General features: G+C 41.9%; 1 protein-coding gene across 2 annotated transcripts in view; it reads left to right on the top strand.

Annotated features, from left to right (window-relative positions):
• Positions 1-2,985: 2,985 nt before the first annotated feature.
• LOC131246135 (E3 ubiquitin-protein ligase RGLG2-like) overlaps positions 2,986-20,150 on the top strand; it is a 66,095-nt gene continuing 48,930 nt past the window's right edge. For both annotated transcript variants that reach the window (XR_009171203.1, XM_058246030.1), the window contains exons 1-2: positions 2,986-3,110; positions 3,197-3,495. Coding sequence is in view for 1 of the 2 variants with exons in the window: in XM_058246030.1 (XP_058102013.1) it covers positions 3,289-3,495 (207 nt within the window). In the remaining variant the exon portion in view is untranslated. The remainder of the gene's footprint in view (positions 3,111-3,196; positions 3,496-20,150) is intronic.

Genomic DNA, 20,150 nt, shown 5'->3' with positions numbered 1-20,150 from the left:
GGATCTACTTAATTATTAGGATAGCATTTTAAATAGAGTTGGGCATCGGACCGAGTCGGATCGGATTCAGTCGAACCCCACCATGTTCGACATTTACATGGCCTGACCCGAACCTGATCCGATCCGGGGCCGAGTCCAGGTCATCTAACCCGAACAGATCCAAACTCCTGCTGCCCTGAATCGATCCGAGTCTGACTCGGTCAGGAAAACTGACTCGGATCAGATTGGGTAAAACTCGGTTAATTCGTTTCTTTCAATGGCGTAGAAATCATTATTCTTCGTCTCCTATGATGCGATCTACTTGATTATTAAATATACTTAAAATTTAGTATCAACCGTTAAAATGATTTGAAAAAACTAATGAACGGTGTGGATAAACTAAAAAGTTCAAGATGGGCCCCACACAGATAAAAATGTACAGCCATATAGCTTGCCAAAGAAGCTTTACACCAACTACGTAGCTTCTCCAGGAAGCTTTATAAAGAAATCGAACCAGTACGCTCTTATCGTATTGAGTAAACTCTGTTGGTCCTATCGTGAATTCATTTGGTTTATCCACGCCGTCCATCCATTTTTTCAGATCACTTTAAGGGTTGAGCCCAAAATCGAATCATATCCAAAGCTCAAATGGCTCATACTATAGGAAATAGTGGAAGTATTGATTTCCACCATTGAAATCTATCCAAGGACTCCAGTGATCTTTATTTGTCATCCAACCTGTTAGTAAGATCAAAAAGACATGGATTAAGTGGAAAAAAAAAAAACATTAGCTTGATCTAAAACTTCTGTGGCAATCAAGAACTTTTCAATAGTAGACATTAAATTCACACTGTTTCCGGTGGTGTGGTCCACTTGATCTTTGAATATGCTTCTTTTTTGGGCTAACCACTTAAAACAAACTAATAAAATAGATGGACAGAGTGGATAAAATGCATAAATGACGGTGGGCCCACAGAGTTTATTCGTGTACCGAGTTACCAAACACGTAATCCGCCACCCTTTATTATTATAGCCTGTAGCTAAACTGTAGCTAGCATAGCTGTAATACAGCTGCTATAGTACGTGTCGTGTGAAGACAACACAGACGCTCCTCGAGCTCCGAGTTGTGAGAACGGTTCAAAGGAGATCAAAGTTACATGGGCCCCACAGTGATGTATTTATTATATCTACACTGTTCATCTATTTTTAGAGATCATTTTAGAGCATTATCCAAAAAATAAATCATATCCAACGATCATATGGACCACACCATAAATAGTGGCGGAGATAATGATTTTCATCGTTAAAAAAATTGTAGGGCCCACCATAACGTTTATTTTACATCCAATTTGTCCATAAGGTCACAAGTACCTGATTGAAAAGGAAAAATAAATCTTATAAAGTCACATGTACCCGAATGAAGAGGAAAAACAAATTTGATATTGATCCAAAACTTCGGTGACCCTGAAAAGGGTTTCAATGGTCGACGTTCAATCTCTCATTAGTTTTTGTAGTGTGGTCTAGTTGATGGTTAGATTTGTCTTATTTTTTGTTTCAAGCATTAAAATGAGCTCGCCAAATGGATGGGCGGTTTGGATATAAAACATACCTTGTGATCAGACCCACAAAAACCACTTCATACACCGTTCCTCGATCGAGAGCTGCGAGTCTCTTTCTCCTTCCCTCTTTCTTTCTTCCGTATATGCCTACAACCTTCTTCTTCAACGGAGATAAAGAGATAGAATCACAAATATAAAGATAGAGAGATAGAGTTGATGGGAATGGGTGGGATTTTTTTGGTGCCGAACCTATCCTAAGCGGTAAAAGTAAAAGAATACACACACACACACACACACACACACACACGGTCCGGATCGGGTCGGTCCGAATCGGATCCAATCGGATCGGGTTTCGGATCGGGTCTGTTCGGAACAGGGCCTATCCGAATTCGACCCGAAAATAATTCGGATCTGAATTCCGCTATCCGATTCCGACCGATCCTGACCATTGGTTCTGTTCGAATCGGGTCGGATCAGGTCTGATCGGGCCTGATCTACCGGTTCGGGTAAAAAATGCCCAGTTCTAATTTTAAATCCTAAAATGAGCTGAAAAAATTGACGGAGCGTGAATATGAAATAAATTTATCAGCCCCCTGCAGCAAGGGTAACACCGACCAAGCTGTTACTCGGACAACAGCTAATCGGCTCCCTTAGCTAGGTCTCGTTGGGTAGAACCAATCCGCACCCTTTTATTTGGGATCCAACCTATTTATAAGGTCACAAAAACGTTGATGAAAGGAAAACACAAATATAAGTTCGATCCAAAACTTCTTGGCCCCGATAAATTTTGAACGGTGGCAGTTCAATCTCACCGTTTTCCATGGTGTGGTACAGTGTAGCTGGCAAGACGGATGTACCGCGTAGATAAAACATGGAGACGGATTGGCTACTCCCTCTGCCACCACCCATTGGCTGGTGGTTGGTGCTTTGTGAGCCAAAAAATGGTGTATGTGTTTCATCCATTCCGTCCATCTATTTTTCTATATCATTTTATGGTCTAATAACAAAAAAGAGGTGTATACAAATCTCAATGTACCACACTATAGGAAACAGTATTGAATGAACGTTGACCATTAAAAATCTTTTGGGGGCCATAAAAGCTTTGGATCAAGCTGATATTTGTTTTCCCCCTTCATCTGGGCCTGTATGACCTAATCAACAGATTGGATGTCAAATAAACAGTACATTGTGCCTTAGGAGGATTTTAATGGTGGATATCCAATCACTACTGTTTTACTGTGGTGTGGTCCACCTGAGATTGATATCCCTCTCAATTTTGGGACCAAACCTAAAATAATCTGTAAAAATGGATGAACGGAATGGATGAAACACATACATCATGGTGGGGCCCACAGAGCACCGACCATTAGCCACCGGGCTGATGGCAGGGGGAGTAGCCAATCTGTTTCCATAAAACATATACATCATGGTGGGCTCCACAGGGCCACATCGTGTACCTCAAGCGGGTGGCCGGTGCCTCAGGCTTCCTTCCACGGATAGAAACTTCGTCGAACCCTCCATCCATTGCTTTCTCCGTAGTTGCGTATTTTAGACTCATGGTTGATTTAAAAGGTAGGTGTTGCTTGAGTCCTTTTTTTTCAAGGATTTCTGATATTTTAGATGCCACACATTCTCAGGGTTCCTGGTTTTCGTCATAGGTGGGGGTTCTGATCAATTGAATTGCTTCCGCGCGACGGTGGGAGGTTGATTTATGGAGAATTGCAGAATATCCTTAGAATCATAGAAGTTGATGGGTTCATCAGGTTCAAAAGGGAAGAGTGGGGCACCCCGGCAATCATCAACGTCGTTCATTTCAGGGGGCCGAGCTAGTAATCCGCAGGCATCATTCACACCTTCGCCACAGAAAAACATGCTTCCTTGCAGCACTGAGGCACAAGGGAAGAATGTGAAGGCGAGGTATTTGAGGATATCCGACAACTACAATTCTTTGGAACAGGTATACAATTGTTCTTTTTTGTCTCTAGATTATTTTTCTTGTTTAATTCATATCCTTTAATTTTGCTTTTTAGAGAAATGCTAGTATCAGTAATCGATGAAGGGTGTTGGTCACCATGTGGATGGGACATAGGCCAAAGATTTTAGTGATGGGATAATTCTGGTCGTATGATCATGTAGAGTTTTGTCCGTTCGAATGTCTTTGCTGTGGGTCCATGTTGGTCCCACAACTACTGCCACACTCAATGGAAGGTAGGCTTTATAGGAAACTGTTATGAATATATTTGTTATTGGTTCATCAGAATTCTAATGTCTGTTGGGCACCATGTGGATGAGACATTGATGTATCTAGGCCCCTGATCATGAAGACATGTCCCCATCAATCAAATGATGGGCCCAAAAACCAGATGATTTATATAGTATGTGTTTGTAATCTAGTCCAACTCTTTGCCCATAGCTGGATCGGTTGAGTAGTGGGCCTGGAGGATCACACATGGTTGGATTGTTTGAGTAACTGTTTTGCCGACATGGTCCTCTAGTCCACCAGGATACTAGTTTCTATAGAGTAGTTTCCCAATGCTGGATAAAAAGTAGTATAGTACCATCCTTTTAAGAATGCTTACAAAGAAAAGAAGAGAACTCTCTTGAATTCCAATGATGGTAGATATGAATGAAAATAATAAAAAATTTCTGTCATCTTCATTCCAAGCTTTTTACACTTATGTACACTAGATTTTACATATGGAGTAAACGAAGCATTAAAACACAATATGACTAAGACTTTTTACCAAAATTTGAAGCTACTTAAACTAACCAAGAGTGGGATCCAATTGCCTACCAATGATGAGTATGTAAAGTCTTATGACTTCCACTAGTTCGAACCACCTTCCTTACAAACTGGGTCCAATAACTTTATGAGACAATTGTATTTTTTATTTGATAACTTAAATTTTATTGGAAGACAAAAGCCAAAATCAACATTAAGAGGGCTAACAAATGAGCTGATTCCGAGTGACCCTTCTGTCACTCCTTTAGCAAAGGAATCAATTATCACTTGCTTCTAGGATATTAGAGAAAACAACCCACCTATCAGCAATAGGGATCTAATTTCGAAGAAACAGCATTTATATCCATGGCCTTGCAAAGATGGTAGAAGCCCACTTGATGGCTTACGAAAGTCGCTCTCAATGACAAGGATTTTGTGAGAGGAGTCACCCCAAATATGCAGTCATCTTTGAAGGGCCATAATTTCAACCTCGTTGGACCCCATGAAGCCACAAGACCCCAGAAAATTCCTAATGATCTTGCTCCTCTTTCTCAAAATGTCACCCACATTGGAAGGACCCGGCCCGCAGGTTCCCTAATCAGCAACCATCAAAATTAAGCTTTACATAACCCAGTGGAAGTGGCTTCCACCTCACACTGCCTACTAGAGACATGACGATGCCACCCGGGATAACCACCTTCCAATTATGACTGTGGTCATTTTTAGAAGTTCCCTGCATCTCTCATTTTTGGCATGGCCATTCCCCCCTCCATCATGAAGATGACAATTTTCTAGCGATGTCACCTTGCTAAAAGAAATTCTGGCATTTCTTTCTTTCCATGGCCCCCGTAGCATATCATATTGAACCATCCCAAAATTCTTGCCTCTCAAAGAGAAGGCCCCACTTTACAACTTTTGAAAAGGTCTGCCATTGAGCCGTTTAGTACCCGAGGGACCTTGAAAAGGACAACGAAGTGACTCGAAACAGCCCTAGCAACCTCACATTGGGTAAAGCTATTATGATCAACTGATGTTCATTATTCCAGCAAAGGAAGCAAATGCCCTGCATGGCTAGTTGGCGCTTATGCAAACTGTGTCATTAAGTGGATGTTTGGATTGGCACCCAACTCATGAAGTTGGCAAATTTTTAATTGACAAATTCATGAATTTTGTAATGAGCATGTTTGGTTAGCCTTAGTTAATTGCTAATTTACTAACTTCCGATTAACAAAAGTGGCATAAATTATTAACTTGGTAATTAAAAAAAGTTTGAATTCCCCAGTTCACGATGTTGGCATGAAGGGTTTCCCATGGTTAAGCTTGGAATGGTTCCCCACTCGACGCAAACATCCATTTTCTAGCCATTAGTGGTTATGTCCATTTGATCGGAGTGATTTTTGAGACGGATAGGTAATCGAAGATGGACCTCACATGATGAAAGGCCTAAATAATTACCTGTTGTTGACTTCTAGTTCAATTAATATAGACTGTTGAGAATGAGTTTCTAATCCATTGATTGAATGGTTATCATCATTTGATCAAAGTAACTTTTAAGAGTGATGGGTAGTGAAAGGGGGGTCCCACATGATGGTGACAATGATCATATCTTTTTCTGATATAATAAATATAGATAATCCATTTCCTAGCTGGTAATCTAATGGTTTGAATTATCCAATCAAAGTGATTTTTTGGGTGAGATCCATAAGGAAAAGGGCGCCCCGCATGATTATGGGTCTAGATCACTCATAGGACATGGTAATAAATTGTGGGCGTGTATTTTCTAACCATTGATCAAGTGGTTAGGGTCATCATATAATGGGTGTTTTTGAGAGATGGGCAATCAAAGGTGGGCCTCATCATGGATGGTCAAGATCAATGACTAACTAGACCTCTTATAATCGATACAAATTTTACATTTTTCAACTCATTGATTGGTGGTTAGGATCATATAATCAAAGTGTTAAATAAGAGGTGTGCCCAGCACGATGGATGGTCGAGATCAATGATTAGATATTCTCTATTATTACCAATATGGATCAACCATTTTCGTAGCCATAAATTGGATCGCTTCGATTATCCAATCAAAGTGAAATTTGAGAAAGATGATCAATGATCCCATGGGCATTTAACATCACTACCCTAATAGCGACAACCAATGGCCATGGGCATTCGAGCCAGTGGATGTCACACCCCGCAATTCGGATACAGAGTGTGCGCCCTCAAATCCGAGTTATGGCACATAACTCGCACACTGAGTGTACTTAAGTCAACGAGTCATAAAGTTGTGTGGGAGGCATAGTTTTATAGATAATCTAAGTTCTTATTAGCATCTATCATCCATTTATATCAACCAACATTCATTCACTGACATTCGCCACCATACATCCCAAAAAATAAAAAATACCACTAAAATATTACTGTCCACCCATTTGGGATTGTTAGTAATTCATCATTCATAATCACTTAACCAAATATCCAGCAACGTATTCCAAAAACATGCATAAATCTAGATCCTAAACAATGGTAAATTCTAAAGCATAGATGAAGGAAATCATAAGTAGCACAAGATCCATCCAATCACTCTATCGTCCCAACGTATTTAGCTTGTCTTTAGTGAGATAAGGCCACTGCCCTTGTGGGTCATCCACTGGTTTGGCCTCATGTTCCAGTAGCTGAATTACGGTTTCAACTTCAATTCTATATGTATGTTTTTTCCATCAATATACCGTCAGCTGGCTAGGCCCAGTTAGTGAACCCATCATGATTTATGCACGATACAATTAAAACAATACATACAAGTACAACATAACAATCCATTATAGAAACAGAAATATAATGCGATTGAAGTAAATAATGTGAATGTTGCAAATGACATTGACGATGCATCGAGTGAGTATAAATAGAAATCATTCACTTGCTTGGGGGTTGGATATTGACAACCCTCATCTGCACTTAGCAGGCTTCTATCATTGGTAGGCATGGGCAAGGCCTGCATCCTCCCATTGGATAGGTTTCCACATATAGTGGTCATCTAGTGGGTACAAAAGGGTTGTCCCCTAGGCAATCTGTAGACGAGTGCTATTCAATGCAAGGAATGAATGTTCTGTGCATCAACATACATATAAATCATCATGGACATCTCTTCAGATGAGAGGCAAATTTCCAATTTTCATGATTTCAAAAATATATAATCTTAACACAAGTGATTCCATGAGAAGCAAAGAAAACCTCCTGTGATTGGAGTGGCGTGAAGCCATGGAATGATTCCATCTTATCTCATTCTCTTATTCTCTTTTCATAAGGTATTATCTTCACTTTTCTCTTCTTTTCTCTCACTCTACTTCCCTTAATCTCTCTAAATCTCTCTCTATTCTTTTATTTTCCCCAAAAGCCGTCCCCATCTCCTCCAAAACCCATCTAAACCTACACCTACCCAACCCGTACAACTGTACGGGCCAACCCCTTGACCATACGACCTTATGGATGTGACCGTATGGCCATCTGTACGACCAACCTGATGCAGGACATGGAAATTAAACATAATATGCAAAAAATAAAAAAAATAAAAAATTAGGCTTAAGATCATACTAAATTAGAAACAATTATACAAAATTCCATATCTCACACAAAAGTTCAAGCACTCAATCAAGGGGAATCTATGCAAGCCGAGGCCTACACAAGTTAGGGCTGGATCATTCAAAATTATTTACCAAACAAGAATCAAAGGAGGGTAAATTCATCCACACATGCACAGAAATAATTCCCCAATCCAAGGGGTTCACAGATTTCAATTCGGGGAAGCCTAAGGTTGAAGAAAGGGCATGAAATTGAGGATTTGAGTAATTTAGGGTTAGGGTTAGGGATTTGGGGTGAAAGAGGGGTGAAAGAGAGGAGAGAGACGAACCAGAAAAGTACCGCACATGTGGATAGCAGCAATGATCCAAACGCACGTGTGTGTGATCCTGGCTGCATGTGTGTGGGGCCCATTATTCAGAAAAAGACCACCTTGGCCCTGGTCGGTCAGGGATGGACTCCAAAACCCCAAATCTTAGCTCGATCCGATGCACGGTTTGTGCGTGGTGCTCTGCCGAAGTTTCAGCCCTCTTGCAGGGCCATATTCTGAAAATCTGCTGTAGATGGGGAAATGCTTGCAAATATTGATGGATTTGCAGATAGAATGCTTGTTGGAGAAGAGAAAAATGGATGGAAGAAGGTTGGGGCTAATCGGGATAGATGTGGCTTCGCACCATGGTAGTCAGTCCTTCGAGAAAGGGAGGGTTTCATACCCAATTGAATTTCCACAACTCAGAAATTTAGAGTAGTAGAAAAACGTAGAAATTTTGTTAATCTTCATTGAGAAAAAAGAGTACAAGGGGTGCCTATTTATAATAAAACTATATACTTCAAAACTCACGCCATGTGCGCAACCTATTACTTGGAGACAAAGTAATAAAAAATAACAACTAATTAAAGCAATCTAAACCGTCCATGATATTCCTAATAACAATAATAAGCAAAACCCAAAGTACTAGGTCACCTAGGGTAGTGGGCCACGATCATGAGATCCAAGGATAGGATTCACATGATGATCGGGTCCACCCCAAGGAACCAAAACACAGTCCTCTAACTAGGAGGCCTTCCATGGATGTCGTTATTGATCCAAATAGAAGGTGGGGCTCTCCTCCTTGCGTACGTGCATAAGGGGGGCGTGTGTGTGTGCAAGATGTCCCCATCAACTCTCCCCGGCTGCGAAAATTTCGCCACTGACGAAACAAAACTCCTGAACCACCCCAAGATGTTAAGATCAAGTCTCTGAAGCTCCTCCTTAGTGAGCCACGTACTGTTTGAAGCTGGGCGTGACTTCACTTGACCATGAACTTTTGAAATCCACTGTCTGACGTCGATATTGTCTGATGATCCAGAATATCCTCTACTCCTCTCTGGGTGTGGGAAGGGTAGGTATGGGAGGTAGAGGCTGGGAAGATGGGTCGGGAGGGGGCCATGGATCAAGGGAAGGTTTGGGGAATTAAGATGGTTAGGTGATAGGGTGGACAATGTATCAGTGGTCCCCTGAAATGCAACTAGATCTTCCACATTGAATGTGGAACTAATTCCCATAGAAGGTGAAAGATCTACTACATATGCATTGAGATCGTTTCGTTTTATAATTTTGAATGGTCCAGCGCTGCGCGCATGTAATTTATGAACGGCTCCCTGAGGGTACTGCTCTGGCCTGATGTGGACCATCACAGAGTCCCTTACATTGAATTCCTTGAAATGTTTATGTTGGTTTGCAGAAAGCGTGCAATATTCATTACTAGTCATGATCTTCTGCTTGATTTCTTGATGCCATGAATGAATGTGGTGCGCAAAAGACTCTGTAGACTCTGACGGCCTATGAGACTGACATAGGGACAAGATCAATAGGTTTCCTAGGTTTATAACCAGTAACGACTTCACACGGACTTAGACCTGTGGACCTATCGATAGAACTATTAAACGCAAACCCGGCTATAGGTAGTATGGTGTCCCACGTCCTGGTGTGCTGTATATCCTGTGTAGGGGGGAACTCATCTAGTAGATCATCAGGAAAGGTATCATGAAACTCATCCACTATTGGAATGACCTCAATGGGTAATTGTACACTAGCCTTTGGTGTACTCTCTCTAGCCACAAGGCCGTACATGTCGTACCACTAAAAAAAGGTGGTCCATGTCTGCCAACCAATCTTGAAAAGTTTTAGGGTCAAAGTGGCTATTAGACGTGGGAGCATCTACTTTAACTCCTTTGAGAAGTTGTACATCGGGGTCATAGAGGTCTTGATGTACCTCACGGGGTAGGTGCACAGGTGCGCGCCCATAACCGATTCCTTGGCCACCTCCATTCCTTGGTCTATCCTTTTGACCACCTGCTGGAGATTAGGTATCTTCCCCAATGGTGGGGTTTGCCCTGGCGGAGGTATCTAGTTGGGTAATGCGCACATTAAGCTGTTCAAAGCGTTGGTCCATACGTTGTTTCAAGCGCCTACCCAAAGACTCAAACTGCTGGGTCAGCTTGTTCATTGACTCTTGCAATTGCTCCATATTTAATGTAGGGTGCAAGCCAAAACCACAACCCGTACATGTGGGCATACAACTACTAACTCAATCTGAAGACCTTTTACTACGACTATATGTGCCTAGATAGGACTAAATGCTCGTATAGGACTCTATATGGAGAAAAAGACACAATACTAAATTTCCAACAACCTGTCTGTAAAAAAAAAAATCTGTCAACAGAAAATCCAGCGAAGAAATATGCAGATTTTCTGATAGCAGAAAATTTAGCAGCCTATATCGGAAATTATGGACCTCTAAACAACTTTATATGATGATACTTAATGCATAATGGACACAAATAAACTAAACCCTAAACATGCAATGCATTCCCTTACAAGAACCCTAAGCTCTGACACCAAATTTGATGTAGGACATGGAAATTAAACATGATATGCAAAAAAAAATTCAGGCTTAAGATCATACTAAATTAGAAACAATTACACAAAATTCTATATCCCACACAAAAGTTCAAGCACTCAATCAAGGGGAATCTATGCAGGCCTAGGCCTACACAAGTTAGGGTCGGATCAAATCAAAATTATAGACCAAACACGAATCAAAGGAGGGTAAATTCATCCACACATGCACAAAAATAATTCGCTAATCCAAGGGGTTCATAGATTTCAATTCGGGGAACCCTAAGGTTGAAGAAGGGCATGAAATTGGGGATTTGAGTAATTTAGGGTTAGAGTTAGGGTTAGGGATTTGGGGTGAAAGAGGGGTGAGAGAGGAGAGATGAACTAGAAAAGTACCGCATATGTGGACAGCAGCAATGGCCCAGACGCACGTGCGTGTGATCTCGGCTGCATGTGTGTGGGGCTCACTATTTAGAAAAAAGCCAGCTTGGCCCTGGTCAGCCAGGGGTGGACTCCAAAACCCCCAAATCTCAATTCGATCTGATGCACGATTTGTGCGTGGTGCTCTGCCAAAGTTTCAGCTCTCCTGTAGGTTCAGATTCTGGAAATCTGCTGTAGAGAGAAAAATGCCTGCAAATATTGATGGATTTACAGATGGAATGTTTGTAGGAGGAGAAATATGGATGGAAGAAGGTGGGGGCGAATTGGGATAGATGTGGCTTCGCACCACGGTAGTCAGCCCTTTGAGGAAGGGAGAGTTTCACACCCAATTGAATCTCCACAACTTAGAAATTTAGAGGAGCAGAAAAATGTAGAAATTTTATTAATCTTCATTGAGAAAAAAGACTATAATGGGTGCCTATTTATAATAAAATCTTATACCCCAAAACTCGCGCCATGTGTGCAACCTATTACTTGGAGACGAAGTAATAAAAAATAACAACTAATTAAAGCAATCTAAACCATCCATGATATTCCTAATAACAATAATAAACAAAACCCAAAGTACTAGGTCACCTCGGTTAGTGGGCCACGATCATGAGATCCAATGATGGGATCCACATGATGATCGGGTCCACCCCAACGAACCAAAACACAGTCCTCTAACTAGGAGGTCCTCCATGGATGTCGTCATCGATCCAGATAAAAGGTGGGGCCCTCCTTGAGTACGTGCGTAAGGGGGGCGTGCGTGTGCGTGAGATGTCCCCATCACAACCCTTTCCCCTTCTTTTCCTCTTTGATCCTTGCTCCTCTCCCTTGAAATCTGCTAACTCTAAGCCTATAACTCTAAAGCCCTAATCTAGAATCCTAATTCACCAATCCCTAACCCTAAATCCCTAATTTCCAAAACTTAAAATCCTAACCCAAAACCCCCAAATCTCTAAACCCTAATTCTATAATTCATTGTTCCCAAATTTAATCTTAACCTAACAAACCCTAATAAGAACAAGTGATATCCTTGAATTGAGATTAATCCCTATGCTAGATGGAAGTTCTACCTTCTATTGATCTTAATCAATTCATATTTTGTTTGATCTGCATTGTGAGATTGTTTATGGCCTTGAACTGGAGCATGTTTTGTTACTTGGATTCTTTAACTTTGTGATAGAGTGGTTTTATTTTGTATTTTGCTTGCTTTAATTAATCCGTTATTTAGTTTTAGCCCATCATTCTAGGTCAAGCCTTTCGTCTTGCATCAAGAACTTGTCGAAAACACCTTTAGAGCCTTATTCAGGCGCTGGATTTGTACTGGGAACCATTTAGGGCTGCCGAAAATCGACAGAAATACCTTTAGAGCCTTGTTCCGGCATTGGAACTGCACCGGGAATAGTTTAAGGCTTTGCCAGTACTTGCCGAAATCTATTTTCCTTTCGTTGGATCTCCTCTCGACCCCTGATCTCCATACATTAATCTCTTAGACGGTGGGGTTTTCTGTTTTGGGCTCTTTCTGGGACCAAATTTGAGTCCAAAGGCCTCTATTGCCATCAGAAGTGCCCTGTGGGTCTCTTATTGTGGTCAGATTAGAAGCTTGGACCCCCTTCAAACCCTTGAACCACTCATTACTTCCAAATCTGTTATGTAGGATTCCTTCACACGCCGATTCTTCCTATTGGACTACTATATCTCCCACAATATTTGGATGTGTGTATTTTGTTCATGTTCCTCATGGGCATTCAACGTGACAAATTGGATTCCAAGGTAGTCAAATGGATCTTTTGTGTTACTTAAGTAATAAAAATAGGATACAAGTGTTGCTCTTCAACAATTCCTGATGGGCAATTTGTCTCTATGGATGTCACATTCTTTGAGAATATTCCATTTTATTCACCTCAGGAGTCTCTAGTTTCTTAGGTGTCTTCAATGTCTGACTGTTTACCTTTTCTAATTCTTGTATCTCCACTTGATTCTTCTTTTGTTAATCCCTTGATGACTCCATCCTTTGTTTCCATTCCTACTCAAAAACTAGGAAGCTTGAAGACATGTTCAACGAAAGAGAAAATGTTCTTCCACTTAGTGGTGTGCTCCAATATGATGTTCCTAAATCACGTGTGATTCCAACTTATAATTCAAATGATCTTCCTATTTCGCTATGTAAAGGGAAGAGGTTATGCACTGGTTATCCCATCTCTAATCTTATTTTATATTATTCTCTATCACCATGCTATTGGGCTTTCATTTCATGCTTTGCACTTTTTTTTTTTTGTCCATTCTAGTGTTAGATAGGCAGTCTCTCATCCTGAATAGAAAAGTGCAATGCTAGAAGAAATATGTGCCTTAAAAAAGAATTTGCACAAACTAGCAGAAGCCTAATGGAGAAGAGTGCTATAAAGTCCGTCTTGCAATAAAAGGCTTTACTTGAACCCATAGAGTTGATTTTCATGAGGCTTTTGCTACTGTTACCAAATTGAATTCAGTACATATGTTCCTCTCATTTGCTGCGAACTTCTTGTGACCCTTTTATCAGGTAGACATCAAAAGTGCCTTTCTCCATGGTGATCTTCAAGAAGAGGTGAATATGGCATCTCCTCCAAGATTTCTTGCAGTGCTGGGAAAGGGGTCAGTTTACAAACTTTTCAAGTGATGGGGACATCTCGCGCACACGCACGCCCCCCTTACGCATGTACGCAAGGAGGGCCCCACCTTCGATCTAGATCGATGACGACATCCATGGAGGGCCTCTTAGTTAGAGGACTGTGTTTTGGTTCCTTGGGGTGGGCCCGATCATCATGTGGATCTCATTATCAGATCTCATGATCGTGGCCCACTACCCTAGGTGACTTAGGACTTTGAGTTTTGCTTATTACCGTTATTAGGAACATCATGAATGATTTAGATTGCATTGATTACTTGTTATTTTTTATTACTTCGTCTTTAAATAATAGTATGCACACATGGCGCGGCTTTTGGGTTATAGGTTTTTCTTATGAATAGGCAACCCTTTGTAGGGTTTTTTTTTTTTTTTTTCCATTGAAGATGATTAATAAAACTCTGCATTTTCATGCTTCTCTAATTCTCTGAGCTGTGGAAACCTAATTAGGTACGAAACCCTTCCTTCTTCGAAGGGCTAACTACCGTGGTGCGAAGCCACACCCATCCCAAATCTCCCCCATCTCTTACCCTCCATATTCCTCATCTCCTACAGCCATCCCCTCATCAAATCCACCCACGTTTGCTGCTAATCTTTCTTCTACAACAGATTTCCAGAATCTGGCTCAACACGAGGGCTGAAATTTCGGCGGAGCATCGTGTTGAAACCGATCATCCGTTTGGCTTGAAATTTGGAGGGAATGTGGCCCATCCCTGGCCGACCAGGCCCTAACTGGCCGATTCCAGATTCGTGGGCCCCACACAGGTGCGGGCCGCCATCCACGCACGTGCATCAGGCGGGTTTGCTGTCCACTCATGCGGGTTGATCACAGGTTCCCTCTTGTCTCTATTTCACCCCTCTTTCTCCTTGTTTCTATAACCCTAACTCTAGATCATCCCAAATCCTCAAGTTCTATTCCACTTTTGAAACCCTGGGTTTTCTAGAATTGAAACGTGAGAATCCCTTGGATTGAGAAATAATCCTTTGCATGTGTGGATGAATCTACTATCCTTTGAGCATTGTTTGGTTTATAATTTTTAATTGATTCAGCCCTAACATGTGTAGGCTTGGACCCTTGTAGATTCCCCTTGTTGAATGCTTGACTTTATATGGGATGTGGAATTTTGTGTGATTGTTTTGAACTAGTATGATCTAAAGCCTGGAATCTCACATATCATGTTTAAAATTTCATGTCCTGCATCAAATTTGGTATCAGAGCTTAAGTTTTTCATAGGGGATTGCATTGCATGTTTAGGGTTTAGTCTTCTCGCGTTTATTTTGCATTAAATTTCATCATATAGGGTTGTTTAGGACCCATCATTCACAACATAGACTGCCGAATTTTCTATTGTCAGAAATTCCCCAATTTTTATTGCTGAATTTTCTGTTAACAAACTGTTTGGACAGTTATGTTGCTGGAATTTCAGAAGCATTGCATAGTTTCCCTCATATAGAGTCCTATAGGAGCATTTAGTCCCATTTAGACGCATATGGTCGCATTAGAGGACCTTTGAGTTGAGTGGGTAGTTGTATGCCCACACGTACTGGTTGCGGTTTTGGGTTGCACCCTGCACTAAATATGGAGCAATTACAAGAGTCAATGGACAACATAACCCGACAGTTTGATTCTTTGGATAGGCGCTTGGAACAACGTATTGACCAATGCTGAGATCAACTTAATGTGCGCATTACCTAACTAGAGACCTCTGCCTGGGCAAACCTTGCCATTGGGGAAGATGCCCAATCTCAGGCAGGTGGTCAGGAGGATAGATAAGGGAATGGGGGTGGCCAAAGAAACAGATATGGGCGCGCACCCGTGCTCCCACCCCGCGAGGGGCATCATGATTATTATGACCCAGATACGCAACACTTTAACGGAGTTAGAGTAGAGGCCCCTACGTTTAATGGCCACTTGGGCCCCTAAAGCTTTTGTAGATTGGTTGGCGGATATGAACCACTATTTTGAGTGTACGGTATGTCGGATGCTCGTAGAGTTTGATTTGCCAAGATGAAACTTGTGGGTCAAACAAAGAGGTTTTGGGCTACTGTGGAGCGAAAGAAAGAGGTTGAGGGAACCTCTAATTGTCCATTGGGGAGAAATGAAAGAAATTCTTAAGGAAAAATATCTCTCTCTCTTATCACTTGAGGTTGGTTGAGGAATCGAAGCCCAAGTCTAAGCCTCTCCATATTCTAAATACCAAAGACTTTAAGCGAGAGACTGAGTCGGACTCGATAGTGTACACCCTTGTGGCTAGGGAAAGTGCACCAGAGGCTAGTGTAGAGTTACTCACTGAGGCCATTCTGGTAGTGGATGAGTTTCCTGATGATCTACCGGATGAGCTTCCTCTTATGAGGGATATATAACACGCCATTGATTTAGTACCTAGGGCGACTTTACCAAACCTGTCTGAGGTCGTCAATAGGAGTTTGAGAAATTTGCTCAGGTGTTTAGTGAGGGAGCACACCAGGACGTGGGACACTGCACTACCTATCGTCGAGTTTGCATTTAATAGTTTCGTCAACAGATCCATAGGTTTAAGTCCTTTTGAAATCGTTATTGGTTATAAACTTAGGAAGCCTATTGATATTGTCCCTATGTCCCTGACCCATAGGCCATCAGAGTCTGTAGAGTCCTTTGCATATCACATTCATTCATTGCATCAAGAAATCAGGCGAAAGATCAATACTAGTAATGAACATTACAAAATTTCTGCTGACCAACATAAACGATTCAAGGAATTTAATGTAGGGGACTCTGTGATGGTCCGCATCAGGCCAGAGTGGTACCCTCAGGGAGCCGTTCGTAAATTACATGCATGTAGCGCTGGACCATTCAAAATTATAAAACAAAGCGGTCTTGATGCGTATGTGGTAGATCTTCCACCTTCCATGGGAATTAGTTCCACATTCAATGTGGAGGATCTACTTACATTTCAGGGGACCACTGATACATTGTCTAGCCTGTCACCTAACAATCCTGATTCCTTAGACATTTCCCTTGATCCATGGCCCCCTTCCGATTCATCTTCCCAGCCTCTACCTCCCATACCTACCATTCCCACACCTAGAGAGGAGATAGATGATATTTTGGACCATCAGATAATATCGAAGTCAGACGACGGATTTCAAAAGTTCCTGGTCAAGTGGAAGTCACGCCCAGCTTCAGATAGTACACAGTTCACTGAGGAGGGGCTTCAGAGACTTGATCTTGACTTCTTGGAGCGGTTCAGGAGTTTTGTTTCGTCAGTGGTGAAATCTTCGCAGCCAAGGAGAGTTGATGGGGATATCTCGCGCACAGACACGCCCCCCTTATGCACGTACGCAAGGAGGGCCCCACCTTCGATCTGGATCGATGACGCTATCCATGGAGGGCCTCTTAGTTAGAGGACTGTGTTTTGATTCCTAGGGGTGGACCCGATCATCATGTGGATCCCATCATTGGATCTCATGATCGTGGCCCACTACCCTGTGACGTAGGACTTTGAGTTTTGCTTATTACTATTATTAGGAACATCATGAACAGTTTAGATTGCATTGATTACTTGTTATTTTTTATTACTTCGTCTTTAAGTAATAGTATACGCACATGGCACGACTTTTGAGGTATAGGTTTTTCTTATAAATAGGCAACCCCTTGTAGGGTTTTTTTTTTCTATTGAAGATGATTAATAAAATTCTGCGTTTTTCTGCTTCTCTAATTCTTTGAGTTGTGGAAACCTAATTGGGTTTGAAACCCTCCCTTCTTCGAAGGGCTAACTATCGTGGTGCAAAGCCACATCCATCCCAAATCTCTCCCATCTCTTACCCTCCATATTCCTCATCTCCTACAGCCATCCACTCATCAAATCCACCCACGTTTGCAGCTAATCTTTCTTTTACAACAGATTTCTAGAATCTAGCCCAGCAGGAGGGCTGAAATTTTGGCAGAGCACCGTGTTCAAACTGATCATCCGTTTGACCTGAATTTTGGAGGGAAGGTGGCCCATCCCTGGCCGACTAAGCCCTAGCTGACTGATTCTAGATTTGTGGGCCCCACACGTGCGGGCCGACATCCACACACGTGCGTCAAGCCAGTTTGCTGTCCACTCATGCGGGTTGATCACAGGTTCCCTCTCGTCTCTATTTCACCCCTTTCTCCTTGTTTTCATAACGCTAATTCTAAATCATTTCAAATCCCTGAGTTCTATTCCACTTTTGAAACCCTAGGTTTTCTAGAATTGAAACGTGAGAATCCCTTGGATTGAGAAATAATCCTTTGTATGTGTGGATGAATCTACTATCCTTTGAGCATTGTTTGGTCTATAATTTTTAATTGATTCAACCCTAACATGTGTAGGCTTGGACCCTTGTAGATTCCCCTTGTTGAATGCTTGACTTTATGTGGAATGTGGAATTTTATGTGATTGTTTTGAACTAGTATGATCTAAAGCCTGGAAACTCGCGTATCATGTTTAAAATTTCATGTCCTGCATCAAATTTGGTATCAGAGCTTAGGTTTTTCATAGGGGATTGCATTGCATGTTTAGGGTTTAGTCTACTTGCATTTATTTTGCATTAAATTTCATCATATAGGGCTGTTTAGGACCCATCATTCACAACATAGACTGCTGAATTTTCTATTGTCAGAAATTCCCCAATTTTCATTGCTGAATTTTCTGTTAACAAACTGTTTGGACAGTTATGTTGCTGGTCCCATTTAGACGCATATAGTTGCATTAGAAGACCTTTGAGTTGAGTGGGTAGTTGTATGCCCACACGTACTGGTTGCGGTTTTGGGTTGCACCCTGCACTAAACATGGAGCAATTACAAGAGTCAATGGACAACATAACCCGACAGTTTGATTCTTTGGGTAGGCGCTTGGAACAACGTATTGACCAATGCTGAGATTAGCTTAATGTGCGCATTACCCAACTAGAGACCTCCGCTTGGGCAAACCCCACCATTGGGGAAGATGCCCAATCTCAGGCAGGTGGTCAGGAGGATAGATAAGGGAATGGGGGTGGCCAAAGAAACAAACATGGGCGCGCACCCGTGCACCCAGCCCGCGAGGGCATCATGATCATTATGACCCAGATGTGCAACACCTTAACGGAGTTAGAGTAGAGGCCCCTATGTTTAATGGCCACTTGGGCCCTAAAGCTTTTGTAGATTGGTTGGTGGATATGAACCACTATTTTGAGTGGTACGACATGTCGGATGCTCGTTGAGTTCGATTTGCCAAGATGAAACTTGTGGGCTAAGCAAAGAGGTTTTGGGCTACTGTGGAGCGAAAGAAAGAGAGGTTGAGGGAACCTCCAATAGTCCATTGGGGAGAAATGAAAGAAACTCTTAAGGAAAAATACCTCTCTTTCTCTTATCACTTGAGGTTGGTTGAGGAATTGAAGTCCAAGTCTAAGCCTCTCCATATTTTAAATACCAAAGACTTTGATCGAGAGACTGAGTCAGACTCGATGGTGTACGCCCTTGTGGCTAGGGAAAGTGTACCAGAGGCTAGTGTAGAGTTACCCACTGAGGCCATTCTGGTAGTGGATGAGTTTCGTGATGTCGTTCTTGATGATCTACCGGATGAGCTTCCCCCTATGAGGGATATACAACCCGCCATTGATTTAGTACCTAGGGCGACTTTACCAAACCTGTCTGAGGTGGTCAATAGGAGTTTGGGAAATTTGCTCAGGTGTTTAGTAGGGGGGCACACCAGGACGTGGGACGCTGCACTACCTATCGCCGAGTTTGCATTTAATAGTTCTGTCAACAGATTCGCAGGTTTAAGTCCTTTTGAAATCGTTATTGGTTATAAACTTAGGAAGCCTATTGATCTTGTCCCTATGTCCCTGTCCCATAGGCCATCAGAGTCTGCAGAGTCCTTTGCACATTACATTCATTCATTGCATCAAGAAATCAGGCGAAAGATCAATACTAGTAATGAACATTACAAAATTTTTGCCGATCAACATAACGATTCAAGGAATTCAATGTAGGGGACTCTGTGATGGTCCACATCAGGCCAGAGCAGTACCCTCAGGGAGTCGTTCGTAAATTACACGCATGTAGCGCTGGACCATTCAAAATTATAAAACAAAACGGTCTTGATGCGTATGTGGTAGATATTCCACCTTCCATGGAAATTAGTTCCACATTCAATGTGGAGGATCTAGTTACATTTCAGGGGACCACTGATATATTGTCTAGCCTGTCATCTAACAATCCTGATTCCTTAGACATTTCCCTTAATCCATGGCCCCCTTCCGACTCATCTTTCCAGCCTCTACCTCCCATACCTACCATTCCCACACCCAGAGAGGAGATAGATGATATTTTGGACCATCAGATAATATCGACGTCAGACG

Source organism: Magnolia sinica, chromosome 5 (assembly GCF_029962835.1).
Source record: "Magnolia sinica isolate HGM2019 chromosome 5, MsV1, whole genome shotgun sequence".
NCBI classification, from domain to species: domain Eukaryota; kingdom Viridiplantae; phylum Streptophyta; class Magnoliopsida; order Magnoliales; family Magnoliaceae; genus Magnolia; species Magnolia sinica.
The sequence above is the reverse complement of the archived record's forward strand: the minus strand, read 5'-3'. Positions and strand labels throughout refer to the sequence as shown.